The sequence below is a fragment of the Phyllopteryx taeniolatus genome, chromosome 7 (genome assembly GCF_024500385.1).
Source record: "Phyllopteryx taeniolatus isolate TA_2022b chromosome 7, UOR_Ptae_1.2, whole genome shotgun sequence".
Taxonomy (NCBI): Eukaryota; Metazoa; Chordata; class Actinopteri; order Syngnathiformes; family Syngnathidae; genus Phyllopteryx; species Phyllopteryx taeniolatus.
Window position 1 is genome coordinate 7175880 of NC_084508.1, and position 19661 is coordinate 7195540.

The following is a 19661-nucleotide window of genomic DNA, read 5'->3' on the forward strand; positions in this document are numbered from 1 at the left end:
GTTCCAAGTACATTTCAGTCAGGTACTTGTATACTTTTACTAATAAAGGAGTAGAATCAGTACTCCTACTTTTAACAGTCTTCTTTTTTTTTTTTGCACTACTATCTGTACTTCTACTTCAGTGATTACTTTTTTTCCCCCGGCTCTTCTGCTTCCAGCAGTGAAAGTAATCCAACAAGATGAGCTGCTAGCATTTTTTTCCCCAACTCCTCGCGCCTTTAAAAGGTCGTGTATTTATAATGTATACAGCATTAATCATTTAGGTGACAGCCGATTTCAATCAAGATGTGACAGTGACTAACTCGCATTGCACGACTTTTCACGCTTTTTTTTGTTTTTTTCTCCAGGACCAACACAATAAAAAATATATATTGTAAACAAAACCTATATACATGTGGAAAAAAGTAAAAATATATATTCTACCACCATTTTTAAATAAATGACTTTTTCTTTAAATGACAGTGTAGTGTGTATGCTTAGAGCATGTGAACAACCTCTCGTGAATATTTTTTTTTAAATACTGTATTACATTTTTTTGCAAAAATAAATAAAGAAATACAAATAAAGAATTGCTCGAAAATAAAGAAAAGAATACAGAGAACATTTAATAGTAATTATAAAAATCAAAATGTCCTCAATATCCCTCATGGGATTAATTTTGTGATTGTTCTCCTTTTTGTTAAATGAAAAAAACCCTCATATTTGGTCTTTGTGATCTATCCATCAAAGTACATTTAATCACTAGTTGGCATGTAGCAAACCAGGGCCCACAGCTTCAACCTGTGCAGTAATCTTTGCATGTATCAAAATATTTTGAAGAGTATTGCTTTGGCACCATAGGCATCTTGAGGCTAAGGGGGGGGAGGAAATGAAGTGAGTTGAGGAGCTTCATTTTGACAAAAGTAGTCCTTTGCCACCATCATGTGGCATCTACAGGCTGTTACAGCCGCGTTCGAACCTTTTTGGTTTCTTGCCATTTTTTCTATTCGTGACAGCGTTTGGTCCCTATCCACCGCAAATAACTGGGGTTCACTGTACACCCCAAAAGTCAATCAAAAACTATTTCATTTAATAACCAACAACGGCAAAAAAAAAAAAAAAACACCTGAGTCAATGTATTGACATCTCTTATATTTTTATGTTCAAACAGAAGGAAGACAGTTCTTACAAGTCTTAAGTTTTATTAAGTTAATCATCATCATTTATCATCTTCTTCCTGCGCATCATCATCATCATTTAGTTAGTTTAGCGCCCCTCTGTGGCCAATATGGACATGACACTTTCCTGCAGTGACGAAACCAAAACTGAGCTAACAGCTTTTGTGGTACTTAAGTCAATAAACACTGACGAATACACGACTCACAAAATCTCGATACGCTCTTATCGCAAAACTTTTGCATCTCAAATCACCTTTTCACAGTGCAATGAACTGAAATGCAATTAATTCGTTCCAGCCCAAACAAAAATATCTATTTTTAGGGGCTTTTTAGGACTTTTAGCCAAAAGCTAAGTATCTCAAACATTTTGTGAGTAGTGTATTTATTTACAATGTTTAGTGACTTCCTTACTGGGAGGCGACATGATGTTTAGTTTGTCATCATTAGGACACTATAAAAAGTGGCAGCCGTTGATGCAGAATTAGACCCCTTCCACATACTTCATGTTTCACATGAAACCCTAATCACATTTTAATTTTAAACAAGATCTACTGGAGGATGAATGACGCTGGGCGACAATCATTTGAGATTTTTTTCTTTTCTTTTTTACAAAAAGACTGAAATGCATAGAGGACACCAGCACAATTAATTACCTCCACCAAGGAGCTGCTGATGTTAATTAAATTAAGCAAAGAAAAGAAAGAAAATTCTGTTGATTTTTATGGTACTTTTGTTCAGTTTCATAATTACAATTAATGACAAAATTCAGACTGAAAAGTCAAACCAAAGTGTGATTTCCTTTTTTCCCCCTGTATTGGTGGAGGTCGAGATCAATGATTCCCAACCACATAGCGGGAAATTAGAAAACGCCCCTTAATTGGCCCAGAAAAATTCTTTACTTTATATTTGTTCATCTATTTATGCCAGTGACTTACAGTCACAAGCAAAACAATTAAATGTTCTCCTACTAGATGACAGAAAACATGTTGCCATTCATACAACAGAATAATAGCTTTGTGTTTAACTAAACTGAGACCATGGTCCTCAGTCGGGAAAGGGTGGCATGCCATCTCCAGGTCGGGGATGAGATCCTGCCCCAAGTGGAGGAATTCAAGTATCTTGGGGTCTTGTTCACGAGTGAGGGAAGAATGGAACGGGAGATCGACAGGCGGATCGGTGCAGCGTCTGCAGTGATGCGGACTTTGTATCGGTCCGTTGTGGTAAAGAAAGAGCTAAGCCGAAAGGCGAAGCTCTCAATTTACCGGTCGATCTTCGTTCCTACCCTCACCTATGGTCATGAGCTGTGGGTCGTGACCGAAAGAACAAGATCCCGGATACAAGCGGCCGAAATGAGTTTCCTCCGCAGGGTGTCCGGGCTCTCCCTTAGAGATAGGGTGAGAAGCTCGGTCATCCGGGAGGATCTCAGAGTAGAGCCGCTACTCCTCCGCATTGAGAGGAGCCAGATGAGGTGGCTGGGGCATCTGATTCGGATGCCTCCCGGACGCCTCCCTGGTGAGGTGTTCCGGGCATGTCCCACCGGGAGGAGACCCCGGGGACGACCCAGGACGCGCTGGAGAGACTACATCCTTCGGCTGGCCTGGGAACGCCTCGGGATCCCCCCGGAAGAGCTGGATGAAGTGGCTGGGGAGAGGGTAGTCTGGGCGTCCCTGCTGAAGCTACTGCCCCCGCGACCCGACCCGGATAAGCGGTAGAGAATGGATGGATGGATGGATAAACGAGGCCAAATTTCATACTACGGCATTGTAGTTGTGAGATTACACACAATGAATTATGTCAGTATACTGTATATACTTTGTGTGACTTTTGTATGGCGGTGGTCCGTGAGGTAATTAGAATGTAAATACACTTCTTTGGGTTATTGAAATTTCACCCGAAAGCTGACTGGCCCAAATTTAGGGTCATTTACGTGCCTTGGCACAATAAATGTTAGTTGGGAAACACCGGTCTTTAAAAATTAAAAATTAAAAAAATATACACCAAATCTGTCTCCTTGATAATAATTTGTGGTTTTTTTTGTTTTTTTTTTCGTGGTAAAGAAATGTCAGACAGAGTGAGGTAAGAAAATTCCGGTACATTTCCAAGAGAATTTCAACTGGGGAATTTTGGAAATATTCCAAATTGAAAACTTTACATGGGAATGCAAGAGAAATATGGCTAATTTGATAAACATGTTTTGTCATGAGCAGACATTCACATAAAAGCGATAGCTCTCCTTGCCCACATGCAAGGGCATCACAGTACCTTAATTGCTCCATTGTTTTGTTTTTTTTACTCTACTCAAGTGGCGGTGTATCTGCAGAGCTCTCGTAACAAAAATTTGCGCCACACAAAACAAGAAGAAAACAGACGATGGCTCTCATTAGGCAAGGTAGCACTGTATTTGCAAAGACAACACAATGCTCCGAAATGGCCATGATTTGCTGAGGTGAAATCTGATTATTGTCAGGAGATTATGCTACAAGATATTTTTACTAACCATATTTAAATTCCTTATGATATTAATTCCCTTAAATCCCTGTCAAAAAAGGGGAAGTTTGTGTTTTTAATTACAAAACTGCCGCGCCTGAGGAAGAACAACCTATCACAGACAAAATGTGTGACCCACAAGGTGTTCGCCGTGCACTTGCGGGCACACTCATAGCCGGTGACCGGCACAGCCCCGTAGCCACGTGCCGACCTGTTAGCTTGGGCTTCAGGAGCTTTGCTGAAACTATGGCGCAATATCCACATCTGGAAAATAATTAGTGAGGTGAGGCTACATTCAAATCTTGCTAGTGCTTTAAAAACTGCAAACTCCCCCGATAATTCCCATGGAAAGTTTCCAACTTTAAAAATTCACAGAATTTTGCCACTGTAGGTAAGAAACCTGCTCTCTCATCCGTCGTCAAGCAGGTCTAAGAGGACTCCATCGTGGTTCGCCGATGGCCGGTGTGGCCAGCCTTGCCTTGGCACCGCGCGGCGTCCGCGGACACGTCGGTGTTAAAGTTCACCGTTTGATTGGGAGCATCAAAGCTCGTCTTTTTCCATTTGCCGGAAGGCCTCCAGGTCGTCCCGCCAATCGGCCAGAAGCTCGTCCGCCGATCGGCCGGCGGCGTCGGCGTCAACGCGGCCCTCCTCTTTCTCCCCCGCGTCCGCTTTGGGCGCTTCGGCCTCCGTCGGCCTGACGTCCTCTCTTTGGGACGGACTCGTGTCTCGATCTTCCTGCGATGACGTCGCCTCCGACTCGGATTCCGCCGCCCTCGACTCCGACGGCTGGCCAATGGGCACGGAGGAAGCGGGCGTGGTGGCCTCGGTTTGGCAGTCCTCCTCCGCCTCGCGGACGTCGGCGCCTGAAAAGGAAGGCGAGCGGTGGGCGGAGACGCAAAAAGATGTGAGATGGGCAAAAATAGAGCGGCGCTCACAAAGAAGCTGCCAGCTTAGAGCAGCGTGATGCCCGTTGGTGAGTCACAGGATGAAATCTTTTTCTCTCCCTCTCACGTTGCTGAGAGGGAAAACAGCCCAACGGAGAAAAGCAGCCAAAAGGTTGTGCTGGGAATCTGGCAGGATTAATAATTCCCCTGAAGTGTGAGTTTCTATAAATACACACTGTACACACTGTTGTATCGCCGTCCAGTTCTATGTACATGTACACAAGTTGTTTAAGAAGACATCAGATTCAGCTCATGAAACTGTCTCCTAAATGATACTGCTTCTATGAGACGACAGCGTTGAGCTATCTCTCTATCTATTGGAAGACACAGCATAATAGAAAAAGCAGAAGAAAAGAAGAGGAAGAGAAAACCACCAAACTAAAGCCCAGTAATAGTCCTTGTTCCCAAAGAGCAGAAAGAATATAGGCCTCGCCAGTGAACATTTTTGGATGCGCTGCTGCTCCGTGTGTGTTAAAGTCGCGGCTGTTTGACGGTTTAACATTCCCCTAAAATCTATGCTAATGTCCGTTAGCCTGCCGAAGGCGTTTCACATTATATGTCAGCATCAAGCTAGCACATGAAATTATACGGCTTGGTTGGACATAAACAGCCTGAATGAAGTAAGCATGGATGAACTTTCCACACTTTAGATTGGTCACTCATTTGTAAAATGGACTGACCAATAGCATTGATTTGTGAAAGATGTGAAACTGACCAAATTTGGACATAGGTGTGCGCCTGTCAGTGACGCTATAATCTCTATATTACGGATTTTTGCGGGCGGGTCTGGAACGCAGCACCCCCTTTGATAAACAGGGTTTCACAGTATTCTTGCTTTTTCTACAATAGTGCCACTGTGTCCAGACTTGTGACTTGTGAACTAGTGATTGGTGAGAAACAAACCTAAGGAGGCATAAGGGAGTAAGAAACATGAAGTGGAGCCAGGAGGCAAGGTCACAGATGACACCGTTGGAAATGTGTGGGCAGGGAGCAGTCTCAGGGGAGGGCGGAAAGTTAGTGTTACAGTCAACCCCCGCTATATCGCAATTCAGATTTTTATGCTGTGCTCTTTGTTTATGGGTTTTGACAAAATATACGCAAGTCACGAATTCATTCACTGCCGTAGACGTATGTATTCGTCAATTACCTTTTTCAAAGGCTCGGTGTCTCCCATCTTATCTGTAAAATTCATCACTTTTCATTCGAGATCAGCGTAGCTTTTGAGCATAAGATAAAGATTAGGCGCTGAATCTCGGCTTGTCACGTCGATTACGAGGGGGAGAGATGCCGACGCGTTGGAAGTCGCACAAGTTTAGGCACCGCGCACTCGAACGGAGCATGTGTTTGACTATATACCATGACAGACTACATGGTTTGGTTGAACATTTTGGTGTTTAAATACGCAACACTACATTCTTTTTTGTTCCGTGTGTCCGTTTAGCAGTGAACTTCAACTGGGCGTGGCAAATTATACAGCTTGAAGCGTTACCCTCCGTCATGAACGGCGGCGGTTCACTCTACTATAAAAATGAGAAGACGTGAGTGAAGAGGCAGAAAGGAAAGCATAGAGGAATACTTACTGCCCTCAAACAGACTCCCAGGAAGAGGTTTACCTTTGAATATGGCAGCTGTTTGTTCACAAAATGAGAGGGTCAGGGGGTGTGGGGGGAGAAGAGAGGAGAACGCAAATGAGCGAGCAGAGGGGAGGAAGTGTTGCGTAATATTGATGAATGGATGTAAGGACGTGAGTCAAAATTGCTGGGAATTAAAGCCTCATCTTTAATTCACGACGCGAACCGGGTAGGCGCGATGAAGATGAGCGGCGCTGACGATCCATCGCACGGGATAGAGAAACGAACAAACAAAAGGGATGTGCGGGGGGGGGGGGTTGGGGGGCCCACTGAGGACGGCGGCACGCACCTCGGTCTCGGGCTTTGTCGCTGAGCAGAACCTCCACCTCTCTGTACTCCTTCAGCGCCTCCAGCAGGATGTTGCCCTCCTTGTGGAAGAGGAAGAGGAGGGGCAGGGTGATGTCGTCCGTGTTGCGGCCGTCGCCGGCCATCTGGAAGAGAGGCGCCGTGTCGCTGCTGCTTCCCTCGTTGTCGTCTGCCACACGAGGAAACGGGACTTCCGTGAATTTGTGCATATTTTGGGGGAACCTATCCTACATTATTCACTGAAAAGTAATAGCCGTGTCGTTACAATTTGCCTGTATTCCCGAACACTTCTTATTGTGTGTAAAGCCCAATGACATACTCCTATGTGTAAAGTGCGAGTTCAGTTTGCGCTAGCCAGTATTATTGATGAGCCTCATGTGAATGTGCTTTGCCTCCAAAATGCAGTTACGTATGTAACACGGGTTCGTGATTGTGTACATGCTAGTTACATGGTGTCGATGCTTTGCTGATTAGCATTAGCTCGGTCCCTTTCACTCAAAAATAGTTCAATAACATTTTGGGAAGTTTTTGTTTTTTGACGGCTCAGAAAAGCAATGAGAATATAGCCCTATTTCCGATGATTTGACGTTTCACAGTTTCTCGGCATTATGATAAAGGTGGCGGTTGTTGTCGTTGTGGACGATAATTGCACACAAATACGACACAGAAGAAACCCAATTAACGGCGCATCGCACACGACTTATCTGACCGTCTGTCTTGGAGGTAATCCATTTAATCGGCGGCTAATCCGATCAATGGGTTCATTTTCCCGGTGGCGTCCCGCTCGGCCCCGCGCACTCACCGACGACGATGCCTCCGATGGCGCCGGCCTTCTGGATGTGCCGCGCCTTCTCCGCGAACATGCACTGGCCCCGCTGCAGCAGAGCGATGTGGCCCCGCACGTACTCGCCGTTGGTGATCTCGCTGCAGCCGGTGTAGGGCTCGGCCACGGTGACAAAGCCTCGCACCTGCGCACGGGAGGAGGCCAGATTTACTTCCAGAATGAGGAAGAACTGGCAACTATTGTAGTGCCCTTTCATAATGTTTGTAAACAATAGGTGCCTTTTCCCCCCCTCTTAATCCTTCTCTGTTATCTTATGATCTCATTATGTTATGGATATCGTTAAGGACCACAAATGTATGCAACGTTGCTTGAAACATTGACATTGTGTTGAATAGATCCTGAAATGTCGATGCAACAAGAAGGTTTTATGAATTAAAGTAGGAACATTTACATTTTGATATCTGGTCATTTATATCAGTTGAACTCCCCAAAATGGCAATCACTGAGAAAAACTAGCGGTTTCCCACTGCTCCCTCAGTTATCTTTGGGAAACCTACATACATTTTCCTAGTATTCAAAATGTTAACTTAGCAACTAAAAAAACAAAGCAGAGTGTTTATTTCGGGGCAAAGTACCGGAGTTCGCACGGACAGGCCATCGACCTGGCTTCGAGTGTAAAACTATTGCTCCAAGCTGAACATGAATGAGGCATCTTTACCCATCAGCCCGCTTCGACACGTTCAATATGGCGGCGACGTTCCTATACGATTCCGAGTCTATGTATATTTGATGTCTGTGCTTCAGTGGCAGCTCACCCCCGTGGAGCTTTTGGACAAGTCCGTGCCGAACTGCGCCGGGCCGGCGGTCAGCACCACGCGGCCGAAGAACGGATGCGAGACGATCTGAATGGCTCGGGGGGGCAGCTGCTCCTTCTGCTGCTGGCTAGAAAGCTCCATCATCTCCTGCATGAAGCGGACGCCGTCCTCGGCGGCTATGGGGCTCACCGCCTAAGTGCGGGGGAGGCGGCGGGAGAGAAAAAGTGCCATTAGTCCCGAGTAGTCGCTGCCACAGGAAGATGACAACGCACTTTGTTGGTATCAGACAAGGCTACGGCCTGACTCAATCAATCATCTACTCTTAACAATGCTGAAATGAGGGAAGAAGATGTCAAAAGATGGCACCAAAGCAATATATTTATATGATACATAGCTCTGGCCTAAGCAAAAAAAAAGTGAGTTTTTCAGCGAATAATGGAGGATAGGGTCCCGAAATATCAGTGAAAAATGCCCACCTGTGAAAAATGGGGAAGGTTGATTTGCTGCACGAGTCAATTGAGTGACCAACTTGCTTAAGCAACAAATTCAACGCGTTAAGTCGAGGTACCGCTGTACTTTTGTTTTAGCTATATAGGGTTAGAATGAATGAATGTTCAAATGTGACTGAAAATACTGCCTGTCCAGTTAACAGAGGTTCAATTTAGGATGGCGACTTGATGACCTGAGCCTTAACTTGATTCAACAAAATGTCTCGTCTCCCCACCCCTCCCCTCCCCTCCCCCTTGTGCACACCAAACAACATGACATCACCATTCCCATGCCGAGTAAAGACTGTGAGTCAGTCATGACTCACAGAACTCCCGGAACAATATTCTGAGCCTCCGATGACAGCGTTTCTTTGTGTACCTGCGCGGCGTGCTGCACCAGCTGCACCCTGCCGTCCTTCAGGTGGATGAGGCTGACGCCCATCCTCCTCAGCAGCTCCAGATGTTCCGGGCTGTTGGCCATAAAGTCCTGGGCTCTCAGAGGAGGGGCTCCCATGCCGGGCTCCCTGCATTGTGTAAAAACCAAGCAGGATTTTCGGCTTTAATGCGGTTGCTTGATCGCACCCCCGTTATATCGCTTTTTACAGAACACGTCTGTAATGCCCTCGCATATGGGAAAGAAGAGCGACAGTCGCTGACGCCCTTTCCAGAAATTTAATGAACACGGCGAGAATAGTAAAACACAATGAGCACACTCGCCCGGGAGCTGCTGCTGACCACAGTTCACACCCTGACACTCGCACACTCACTCTCCGACATCACATTGCACCACACCAGAAAGACAGAGACAGATCATTTTACACTTGAAAGTCTGCGAGTCCCAGGATGCCCGTCTGTACACAATGAGTCCCGGCCATAGAACAATGCGTCACTGCAACTTATCGTCACAGAATACAGATCCAGTCATCGTACGCTGTGTCACGTTTCTTGCTTCGCTGTCCTGCTATATTGGCAGATTTTTGTTACTCTTGTTTGTTATACTGCTTGTACAATATTGTTGTGTTACCCATTGCTCTCTCAATATCAGGTATGTGTTCAGTTATTTTATTCCAATCTTTTAGGACGCACGCAGTCGTGAATGCCTTAACAGGCAATATACTGCCAAACAAGTTTCCAGTCGGTTCTGAAAAAGTGCAAAGTCGCAGGAAGAAGATCACAGTTTGGATTCGAGATTTGTCCGACTTTTCAAAGGTCTGCGGCCTTTCCTTAAAAGTTGCTTTGCCAAAGGAAACGGGAAATGTCACACCGTGTTTATGTCTTCCCGGCTGAAGAAAGTGGGTGGGACGGTTGTGTTTAAAATCGATGCATTTAGTCACTTTGAGGTTTTAAGTTGTGTTGCCTTTGGTGCGACTTCACCCAAATTCGACATAACCAGCTCGTCGGTGTTAGCGGAATGGCCGCGTTCATCTGGCTTGAATCCAAAATGTTCCCGCAGCGTCGTGGCGGCATGAGGCGTTGGAAATAATTCCATTTATGCCGCTCAACTTTCTGTCACTGCGCAAGCTGCCGGCTCGACGTCAAAAACAGTCGGTAACTTCGTAAAGTTGTAGGCCTCGGTACAGTAAGTAATACCTGTAAGGAGCAGGACGCGGGCAGCTTTTATCCACGGCGCTACGAATCGGTTCCCTCAGGTTACGAGGGAAGGCTGGGTCGGGAAAGAGGAGGCGCGTGTTGGGGCAGGTCCAGTCGAAGTTCGAGTCGTCCAGCTCCTGCTCCGACTGAGGGATCTTGACCACATAGCTTTGGATTAGAAAGCGTTGTGTCGCAATGTGTCTTTCCAGCAATAATGGGGACAATTACCGTTCTATTTGGGGGGACAGATGGAGCATGAGGCGCTGTGGAGAGTGACAGAGGCAAAAGATGTGCTTCGGTCGTGAAGATGTAATCCTCCACGTTGAAGCGTAGGTCCTCCGTATCAGCGAAAAGCAGGAAAAGGTACTTGAACATCTCGGCAAGGAAGAAAGAGTCCATTCTAAGAGGAGAAAATATTATATCGATGCTCAAGACGTAATCATGAGATAACGTGTCATCAGCAGGCTCAAAACTAGTACAATTTGGAGTTCTACCAAAATGTTTGTGACATGGATATTGTTAAATTAGCCAGTGGCACCATTCATTTGCAGTCTGGACATGGAGGGGTGAAGAGCTCCTGCTTTGGAGGTCATACCAATTCATTCCGTATCACTTTTTTTTTTTTTTTTTTTTTTTAAATAGCAGCTAGAGGGGGTCAGAAATGTCGGCAATTATAGCGACACATGAGCAGCTACTCGCCCGAAAGAAGATTGACTCGACAGAACCAACCCCTAAAACTGAGTGAGTTCAACCCGAGTGTAACAAGTTATCCTCATCTTTTATTCTTATCTGTGTACTTTGACCAAGGAAAGAAAGTCACAGACATGAGAACAGTTTAAAATGTGTGTGTGTGTGTGTGTGTGGGGGGGGGGGGGGGGGGCTGCATGATTCCTTTCAAATTGGACTTGTTTTACATTCTCTGAACAGTTAATAAAGGCTTTCTGAGGGCGACCATTCATTGACTTCAATTATTCCATGCGAAACACTGTTTTGAAATTAAGACCTTGCATTTTGGCCCTTCCACCGCAGTGGTGGCATATCTGGGCCAGCAAGTCCTTCCGTGCGGGCTTCAACACTACCAGAAGCACTGACCTCCCTTTACAACCTACATTCTAATATTTGTTTAATGAAATAGATTTATTTTTTGTCCAATCAGAGTTTGTCCTCTCTGTGTTGCCATGTCAATCTAATCTTCCCAGGACCTTCCCAATCAGTGGTGCTGGCCGACGTACCGTAAAATATAAGCAAGGGGAGTTTTTCCTTCAACCATTCAGATTTCAAATTCCTCCTCACAGGGCCAGCACGCTGGCGCTCGATGACATCATCATTACTCTGAGCTCAGATCAGCGCACACGACGCATTCATGAAGCGACATCTCTGCTGAGTATGATGTCGTTCATCTAAATGTATATTATGAGGCACAGTTGTGAGCTGTTATATTGGGTTTTGTGTAGTACTGATTGTTTCCATGAAAACTGCTTTCATAAATAAGAGTCATCTTTTGAGGAAAAAAAAGCTGTGGCTGAGATGACGTCTGGTTGGACATTGAAGCCTTTTATGTCCAGTGACCAGAGCATAGCAAAGTGGATGCAAAAAAATAAAAATCAATAAATCAAAAGATTTAAACTGCTCTAAATTTGGCATCACCTCGAGTTTTGTGTGTGTTTTTTAATGACCCCCCACGCATGCGTGACGTAGTATGTATCTATTCTGACCGGTCCTCGTGGCTGCCGGTCCGCACGTCCTTCATGGCAGCGAAACCGCACGGGACCCGAGCAAAGCGGTTGAGGTTGTCCATGATGGTGCGCCCCGCTTCAAGATAGTACGGGTCTCCCGTGGCCTGCGAGGGGACATTTTGGATTATTGGAGCGTCACATTTTGTCTTTATTCCCCCCAAAAAATTGCAAATCACAACTTCCACGATCAGGAGAATTTGATTTCAATTACGATTTCACATTACGCTTGAAAAATAAAGCTGTGTTTAAAGGTGTCCTCTGAAAGTCCTCAGACATTTGCATTGACTTTTGTTTTGTGTTTACCTTGTAAAGGAAATAGGTGCTCTCTGCAAACTCTGGCCTCAGAGGATGCTGAGCCCAGTGTACCCTGAAATCAGTAGTGAAGGCCTGGGGACATGAGAGTGAAAGGGTCGGTTCACTACTGCAGCATTGTAAGCGCAATTTGAATAGATGGCGCTGGACTGCACTAAAAGCCTCAAGTTGTCAGGTGAACCATTTGCGTGCACGAACACACGCGAATTTGACCTTGCCTTGCAACTGAAATTTGGCCTCATTGGCTTTAACAGCTGCCACTACATTTGATTTACACATTTAGCAACAATTCTAGAAATACATTGGTTTTGAAAGTAGTCGAGGATAAATGGAAACATGCATGGGAATAATGAAAATACTATTGTTTAAAGTATGAATGTGACCAAAAAAAACGTAAGCAAAAGTAACACTTCATTTATTAAATCATTGTATTTTTTTTTTCTCTTAATGCAGTGGAACCTGTGAAGTAAAATGCTTCAAAAACAATACATCGAAATTACCTCCACTGTTTTTCTTTTTCGAAAGACAAGGTAACATTGACGGCAAAAAGGAAACTCGATAACCATAGAAGCAGATATCACTTTTTTCCGAAGAAGACAAATATTATGACGTAGAAAAACAAATCGTTACCCCAATAGCATAACTACCTAAGTCAATTTGAACTTACTGTCCCAATATGACATAAAAAAATATCAATGTGCTTGCTAAAGATCTTGTTTTTTTCTTTATCTGTGTGGGTTCTCAGTCCTCAGGGTAAAGGTAACGCGCTAAGTTTCTTGTTTGTTAAATTTGTTGGTTTTATTTGTTTCTTGCATTCCCAAAATATGATGCTATGCTCTTAGGCAAACGAAATGTATGAAACTTTCCAAATTACGCATCTTCAAAAAGAGAGTAGCTTTATTTTAGTTGGTTTTTTTCCCCCCCCAAACAACTCTAAAGTCAAGCAGAAAGGATTGCGTTCAACTTCGAAGGTCCCACTGTATTTTTGAGAGCTCCCATCAAACGAGATGTTTCCAACGGGGAGATAACAGTTGTCAGATGACATTTACAAAAGCACAAACAAATCTGCAAATGAGAGTACAGTTTGCATTGGTTGAAGTTAACAAATCTTTCTTTTACATGATTGACGTACATTGCATTTGAGTGCATCTAATCAACATTTAAAGCCCAAAATGTACACAAGTCAGGCAAAAACAGGCTGGTTACCTCTGGTAGGAAGTTGTGTTTCTTGGTAACTTGATACAACATTTCATGAGTCTCGATGGCTGGACGGATGTCTCCCTTTAACACCTGAGATGTCAACGTAGGGAACAATGACTGAAATGGGGGGAACCAACAACATTCCTTTCCACATGTTCCAATCTGACCTGCAGCCCGGGGAAGAAAGCCAACAAAGAGTCCATCCAGGTGCGTGCGGGAAGCAGAGGTTTGTGGATGTGGACGTCCAACAGCAGGGGAGGCTGGCTAATGTACTTCATTATGGATGCATAGTGCTGAGTGGGACGGGATAACAATTCTCAAAAAAAAAGCGGCCGACTGCACAAAATAGGCCACTTAGGACAAGTAAACGCCTCCCTTTTCCCTCTGTATGAAAAACATCCGGTCGTAGCTGTAATTATCTCAGTTCCTCTATTGCACCCAAATTGACATTCAAAAGTTTACAGAGAGCACCTGCTCATACGTTCCAGAACTACCCGCGATAGGCGGAAATCTGCGATACAGATTGTTTATTTTTCAAGTTTTACTCCTCCCACACACGTTGAACTTATTAGAACACACTTTTTTGAACACATCTTTTGTATTTGAACACGCACACAAAAATAGCAAAACATTCAAATAAAAATGCTGTACGCATTGTAGCATTCGTGTTTTAGATTGAACCCCTGGCATTCACCAATTCACCTATTTAGGGATTTTGTTTTTCAACCTTATCCTCGGCTGGTGTGAGCGACTTGGCCACCGGGGGCAGCATAATACAATCATGCAGACACAAACGAGGAAGCATTTCATAACTCCTGCAAGTGACTGAGTAAACTGCTGTAATAGTCTCTTTTTTTGTTTTTGTTTGTTTGTTACAGAGGATAAAGAATATATACCTGTCAGTATTATTACATTGTCTGTGTACATGTGTTGATATACCATTTGTGCTCAAATATCCATTGCTTAAAGCGTTATAATTATACCGCCACACAGATGCTATTCGTTAGCCCGTCAATAGCTTTTAGCATTGTTTGTTATCAAGTACAGTAAATACAGTACAGCTAGTACAGTGCAGTCCAGTGCATACTCCCCCCAAAATGTTGGACAAATAAATGTAAAAGACCCACCTCGTTAAGTAACTATTTATGAAAAGAGGGTATACAAACAAACTCCAGCAAGCTGAGCATCCAAGTGGTAACAGGTTGCTACGCAACTCAAGGGTGCAGTTTGTGTTTGTGTGTGTATGCGTGCTCACAATATTGAACCGCTGCAGAAACTGGTCGTCACCCAGGAGGACGTAGGCCTTGAGTAGGTATTCATAGTACGAGTCAATTCCCGCTCCAACTCCACTATCTAGAAACAAAGCGTACATCCATCTTAATGTGAATCATCACACAAACAAATGCTTCGACTCCTCTGGCCTTTGTACAATCTAATCTAATCTAATCGTCCCGTCTCTTGTGCTAATTCTGCCACCAGCTACTTCCCACCTCATCTACTAGCGCTCACCTCTGCGGACCCACTCTCCTGAGTGGATGTTGATGGTGGTCCCCACCAGATTGCTGTTCCTCTGCCTCTTCTCCCAAAGAAAGTCCAGGGCTCTCCGGGCATGGGCCTGCGAGCGTGAGGAAAGTTTCGTTTCGTTTATTTGTACAGCACACGTATCTGACAATGTATTTCCGCAAAGTTGATGTAAAACACGTAAGCTTGATTTGCCCAACGATCAAGGTGAACGCGCATTTCAGAACTGCGAGAGAGTATTTTTATCTTGTCTCGAGACTAATCGGGATAATCTTATATCGTGTGTAAATGTGTGTTGGTATGACAATCAAAGTCATTGAATCCTTGAAAGTAACACTGTATTTACGATAAAAGTAGTCAACAGTAAAATTAAATAAGAGAGGAGAATTCCTCAAATCCAACCTCAAATACAGGATCGCCAGTGAAGCGACTTAAGGCACCAAACTCCAGGATGATGGTTCCCGCGCACGCCGTACAGGTGTCCGTTTCCGTACCCGTCCGCGTCTCAGGACCCCTGACACCGTACCTAAGGTTCACCTGTGGAAAAAAAAAAAATACAAATCTAATTAACTTACCTCCTCAAATAGTTGCCTCTACTCTCATCGGCGCAGTACCCAAAATAAAAAATAAAAATTAAATGCCAGTTTTTATAAGCGGCTGGCGTTTCTCACCCTGGGGTAAGGAAGGCCGCTGCTGGTGTTGAAGGCGGGCAGCAGTCGGAGGCCCAGGTCTTTGGCCATGTGCAGCAGCTCGTCCTGGTACCACCGCATGTGTTGGCCTTCTTCCTTCAGCATCACAGCCATGGAGTGGCCGCCCAACAGACCCCTGAACAGCATAAAAAAATTTTTTTTTAAAAAAAACCACGCTAGTCATAAGGGAGCTGGAGCAGGTTAGTTTGCTTGTGAGCGTCTGGGCTCGAGATGCGCTCTACAGTAAGTCCCTGCCAGTGTTCTCATTTTGTCTTTGTGCGTTTGACTGTTTGTCCAGTTCAATAAATTGACGAGAGCGCATCGGCTCTCTTTGCCCACATACAGGATATACCGCAAGATACCACAGTAATAATAATAACACGAAGCGTGTGAAGTTTCACAACTGGTGTTACAAAAGATATGTGTGTTTCAGACACACCTCGTAGGTGAGAAACCGCATGCCCTCAAAGGACGATTTGCCTTACCCGAGGACTCGAATGTTGGTTTCAAAAACCGACACCACGATGTCATTGTCCAACCTGACGTCTGACAGGACTCTCCTGACCGCAGCCTCGAACTCCACCGTCTTGTTCAAAAGCTGACGGACAGATCGAATAATTGCCGTTAAAACGGCTCCACTACAGACATATTGGTCATGTGATCGGTCCGTGGTGCAAAAAAACTTTGGGAACTGCTGACTGAGAGTATACGTGAATGTCTTTTAAGGAACATTTGAAACAGAATACAGCTTTGTGCAATTTTAGTACACAAACACATAAAACAGGTGCTCACCACAAGAGTATCCAAAGTGTCTATGAGGGTCAACGAGAACCTATAAGAGATAAACAAAGGTTATCCCATGAAAGGACATACATTGAAATACAGAAAATGATTGTAGTACTAAAAATCACAGCAGTTTTTATTGTATGCAAGTAAAGCCCAGCTCCAGTTTGCTGTAACTCCATAGGAATGTTATCAGTATTCAACAAAATTAGTATGACATATTACTTGTCCCACTATATCACTGATTTTTCTGTTAAAAATATCAATTTTTCCTCCCATGAAATGTCAAATAATACATCCACCAAAAACATAAACATGCATTTGTTGTGTCAATTATACCGTAATTTCTCATGAATAATGCGAAAACCCATGTATAAAACGCACCCCCAAAATTGACCTCAAAATTCTGGAAAACCCTTCTACCCATGTATAATGTATATTTATAATGCATGATTTTGCTTCTATCCATATGGTCAAAACATGAAGTATTATCTGTATTATCTTATTTTTTTTCAAAGAATTATTCTGAAGTTAAGCACTTTATTTGAACACATAATACTTTTTTTTTAATTTCCTTGCTCTTATTTTGAAATACAAAGCCCTACTTTTATTTAGTAAATGAGAAAACACACACACACACACACAGTTGTGCTCATATGTTTGATTACCCAGGATTTAATTTTGTTTGAATGGGATTCAAAGCATTTCAGAAAAGCATTATCATTAAACCATAACCATAAAGAGATTAATGATGGTTCTTGTTCAGTCATCAGTCATATCAGCCTCCTGTACGCATCCCTGGTGAGGTCCCACCCGGAGGAGACCCCGGGGGATGACCCAGGATACGCTGGAGAGACTACGTATCTCGGCTTGCCTGGGAACGCCTCGGGATCCCCTCGGAAGAGGGAAGTCTGGGCTTCCCTGCTTTAGCCAGCTAGAAGAAGCGACCATGAGCTGCATAACTCAGCAGTCCTCTCTTCATTTTTTTCCCAACTTTTTCAGCCATTGTGGATTGTGTCGCTCAAACGAAAGCAACCCCGTTACTCATATCATCATAAAAAGGCATTCATAACAAAGTTTTTCTTTTTATTATACAGCTAAGTTTGCTCTTCGTCAGTTAGCGTAGAAGCTAACACAGCTAGCATGTACTCTTGAGCAAAAACAAACAAAATAATTGCATGAATTTGCAATAAAAGTTTACTTTCTTTATTATGCCATTCAGGTGCCTGAGTATCTTTAACATGGCTGTGCCAAACACAGCACATGACAAATAAAATATTCCATTAAAAGTGAAGCGTTGACGGTTTGCGTTGAATCAAACCAAATGAATCAAATTGTATGATGGATTATTATTATTATTATTACGTACAGTATACTGTATTCTATTCTTCTTACTTTCCAAGCGCATCGTCCACGTCGCCCCGACTGGGTTCCAGGCCTCGTACTCTTCCTCTGCATGTTAAAGGCATCAACTCGTCGGCTGGGTAAGCATGGTCCTTGGGACAATGGACAAAGGCATTTTTCTCGCAGAGTATAAAAATTTTGCGCTGGCGTCAGGTACAATCGTTATCTATAAAACCATCATTTGTCAGGATTTTAAAAAATATAAAAAATAATCAGAATTACATTTGTTGAGCCATTCACATTGCATCATCAAAGAGAGCAAGCCCTTTTCAAAAGTGGTCAATAATTTGTAAAAATAACAGACACACATGGAGACTGACCTATAATATCTATTTGTGAAAAAATATAACATTGACCAAATATGGACAACGGATATTTCGCCCCAACGCCACCCATATCCCTGCGAGTATTGTTATATTGTCTGTCTACATGTGCTGCTGCACCGGGGTTATAACATTGTGACACCCATGCTAGTTTCATTCGCTCTTCTATGGCATTTTGCATTGTGTGTTAGCATTAAGATAGAGCTTAAAGCCTCTTTTATGAAGAATTGTTCACCATCTGTAGCTGCCAAAGGAGCTGCTTGGTATCTCGAATTTCTGTTCACAAGTCAAGGCAAAAAAAATAAATACGATAAAAATAAAAACTGGTTGAGCGACGCGACGACTTGTATTTGAGGTACTACTGTACAGTTAATAAGGCTTTTATGATGTCTTGAGACAGATGGGGATTTTTTGTTTTGACATCTGATAAAATTAAGAGCAATGACTTACCATGTAATTCTGGTACGCGTGGTCAAACATCTCTACCACTTGGGTCCTTTGGTGAGGAGAGAACAGACTCACATCTTTATGGACAATTGCTATTATTAATCAGGATGAAATCATGGTTTCGCTTGCACTCACCTCAACTTTTGCTTCTCGTCCCGCGACATGGCACGTCCCAGGCTACATAACGCCGGGATCAGCATCAAGAGGAACAGTGCGGCTGGCATCGTGGCCAGATGTGCAGCCATGTGGATTCAACTTGATTTGGCTCTCGATTAGTCTCTCGGCGTTTTATTTCAATAGTAGCTAGAAACTGATCAACGCCACTGAAGGATTACACAGTGAAGGCCCAACCACTTGCACTGAGCAACAAAGTTGTAAATGTGTCATTTCACTGGTTACCAGGCATTAGCATGTAATTGTTTACTTTTCCATGCTGTCACCCGGATCTACTGGAAGCAGGATGTGTGACACGTAGCCCAAATACATTGATTAATTGGATGTCATTTTGCCATTTAATCATCAATTTTAATACATTTCTGGATGTGTCAACTTGCCTGAGAAGCAACTTAAATCCACTGTCACTTTCTGTACGGCCATGCACACGAGACCAAAGGCTGTTGACATCACAAAGGCCCTTTCCCCAATGATTAGATTAGTGCAAATAACTGCAGTTCTTGTCGAGCAGCTCTTCATAGCGGTTCCACTCATCGGGGATGTTTGATGAGTTGAGCGTGAATGTTAATAATTCCCAGATCTTGACTAACTGGTTTCGTCATCCCAGTCAGAAGAGACGAGCACTTGACATGGTGTAAGTAGCCCAGTTAGCTTGTCCGCTAGCCGGTATGCTAACTCGCCGCGGACACGGCAAAAAAAAAAAAAAAAAAAAAGAAAGAAATCTAATAGGACAACGATTAAAAATTATTCCTTTTGGTCAAATGAGGAACGCGGTGGCATTATGTTTTCTTTCGGTTAAAGTGTAAAAAGAAATCGATCAAATTAGCCGTCTTCTGTAGTTTTTTCTCCCTTCTGGTTAGCCTGCTGCTG

At 43.7% G+C, this 19661-nt stretch overlaps 1 protein-coding gene across 3 annotated transcripts; it reads right to left on the minus strand.

Moving 5' to 3' along the window:
- Positions 1–1118: 1118 nt before the first annotated feature.
- On the minus strand, positions 1119–19645 carry edem3 (ER degradation enhancer, mannosidase alpha-like 3). Of its 3 annotated transcripts, XM_061778535.1 has the most exons (22): positions 18753–19645; positions 18621–18666; positions 17839–17939; positions 16453–16492; positions 16146–16258; positions 15643–15796; positions 15374–15508; positions 14960–15065; positions 14706–14803; positions 13618–13743; positions 13457–13540; positions 12242–12325; positions 11918–12042; positions 10431–10602; positions 10203–10357; positions 8992–9136; positions 8125–8316; positions 7328–7493; positions 6509–6694; positions 6202–6216; positions 4580–4714; positions 4367–4507 (listed from the first exon to the last, which is right to left on the minus strand). In XM_061778535.1, exons 1-21 carry the CDS (start codon positions 18860–18862, stop codon positions 4623–4625), a joined length of 2445 nt encoding a protein of 814 aa, XP_061634519.1. In that variant the 5' UTR covers positions 18863–19645; the 3' UTR covers positions 4367–4507; positions 4580–4622. The 3 variants fall into 3 exon arrangements, with proteins under 3 accessions (XP_061634517.1, XP_061634518.1, XP_061634519.1); XM_061778533.1 differs by lacking the exon at positions 4580–4714 and having other exon boundaries at positions 1119–4507; positions 18753–19642; XM_061778534.1 differs by lacking the exons at positions 4580–4714; positions 6202–6216 and having other exon boundaries at positions 1119–4507; positions 18753–19641.
- Positions 19646–19661: the final 16 nt, after the last annotated feature.

What these genes read in the sequence shown, in the direction of transcription:
- edem3 (XM_061778533.1), bottom strand. Translation starts at nt 18,862, where the DNA reads ATGGCTGCACATCTGGCCACGATGCCAGCCGCACTGTTCCTCTTGATG. An exon ending in GTGGACGATGCGCTTGGAAA is followed by an intron (nt 16,493 to 17,838) that starts GTAAGAAGAATA and finishes TATCTCTTATAG; the next exon opens with GTTCTCGTTGACCCTCATAG. An exon ending in ACCGGCAGCCACGAGGACCG is followed by an intron (nt 10,603 to 11,917) that starts GTCAGAATAGAT and finishes TTCTCCTCTTAG; the next exon opens with AATGGACTCTTTCTTCCTTG.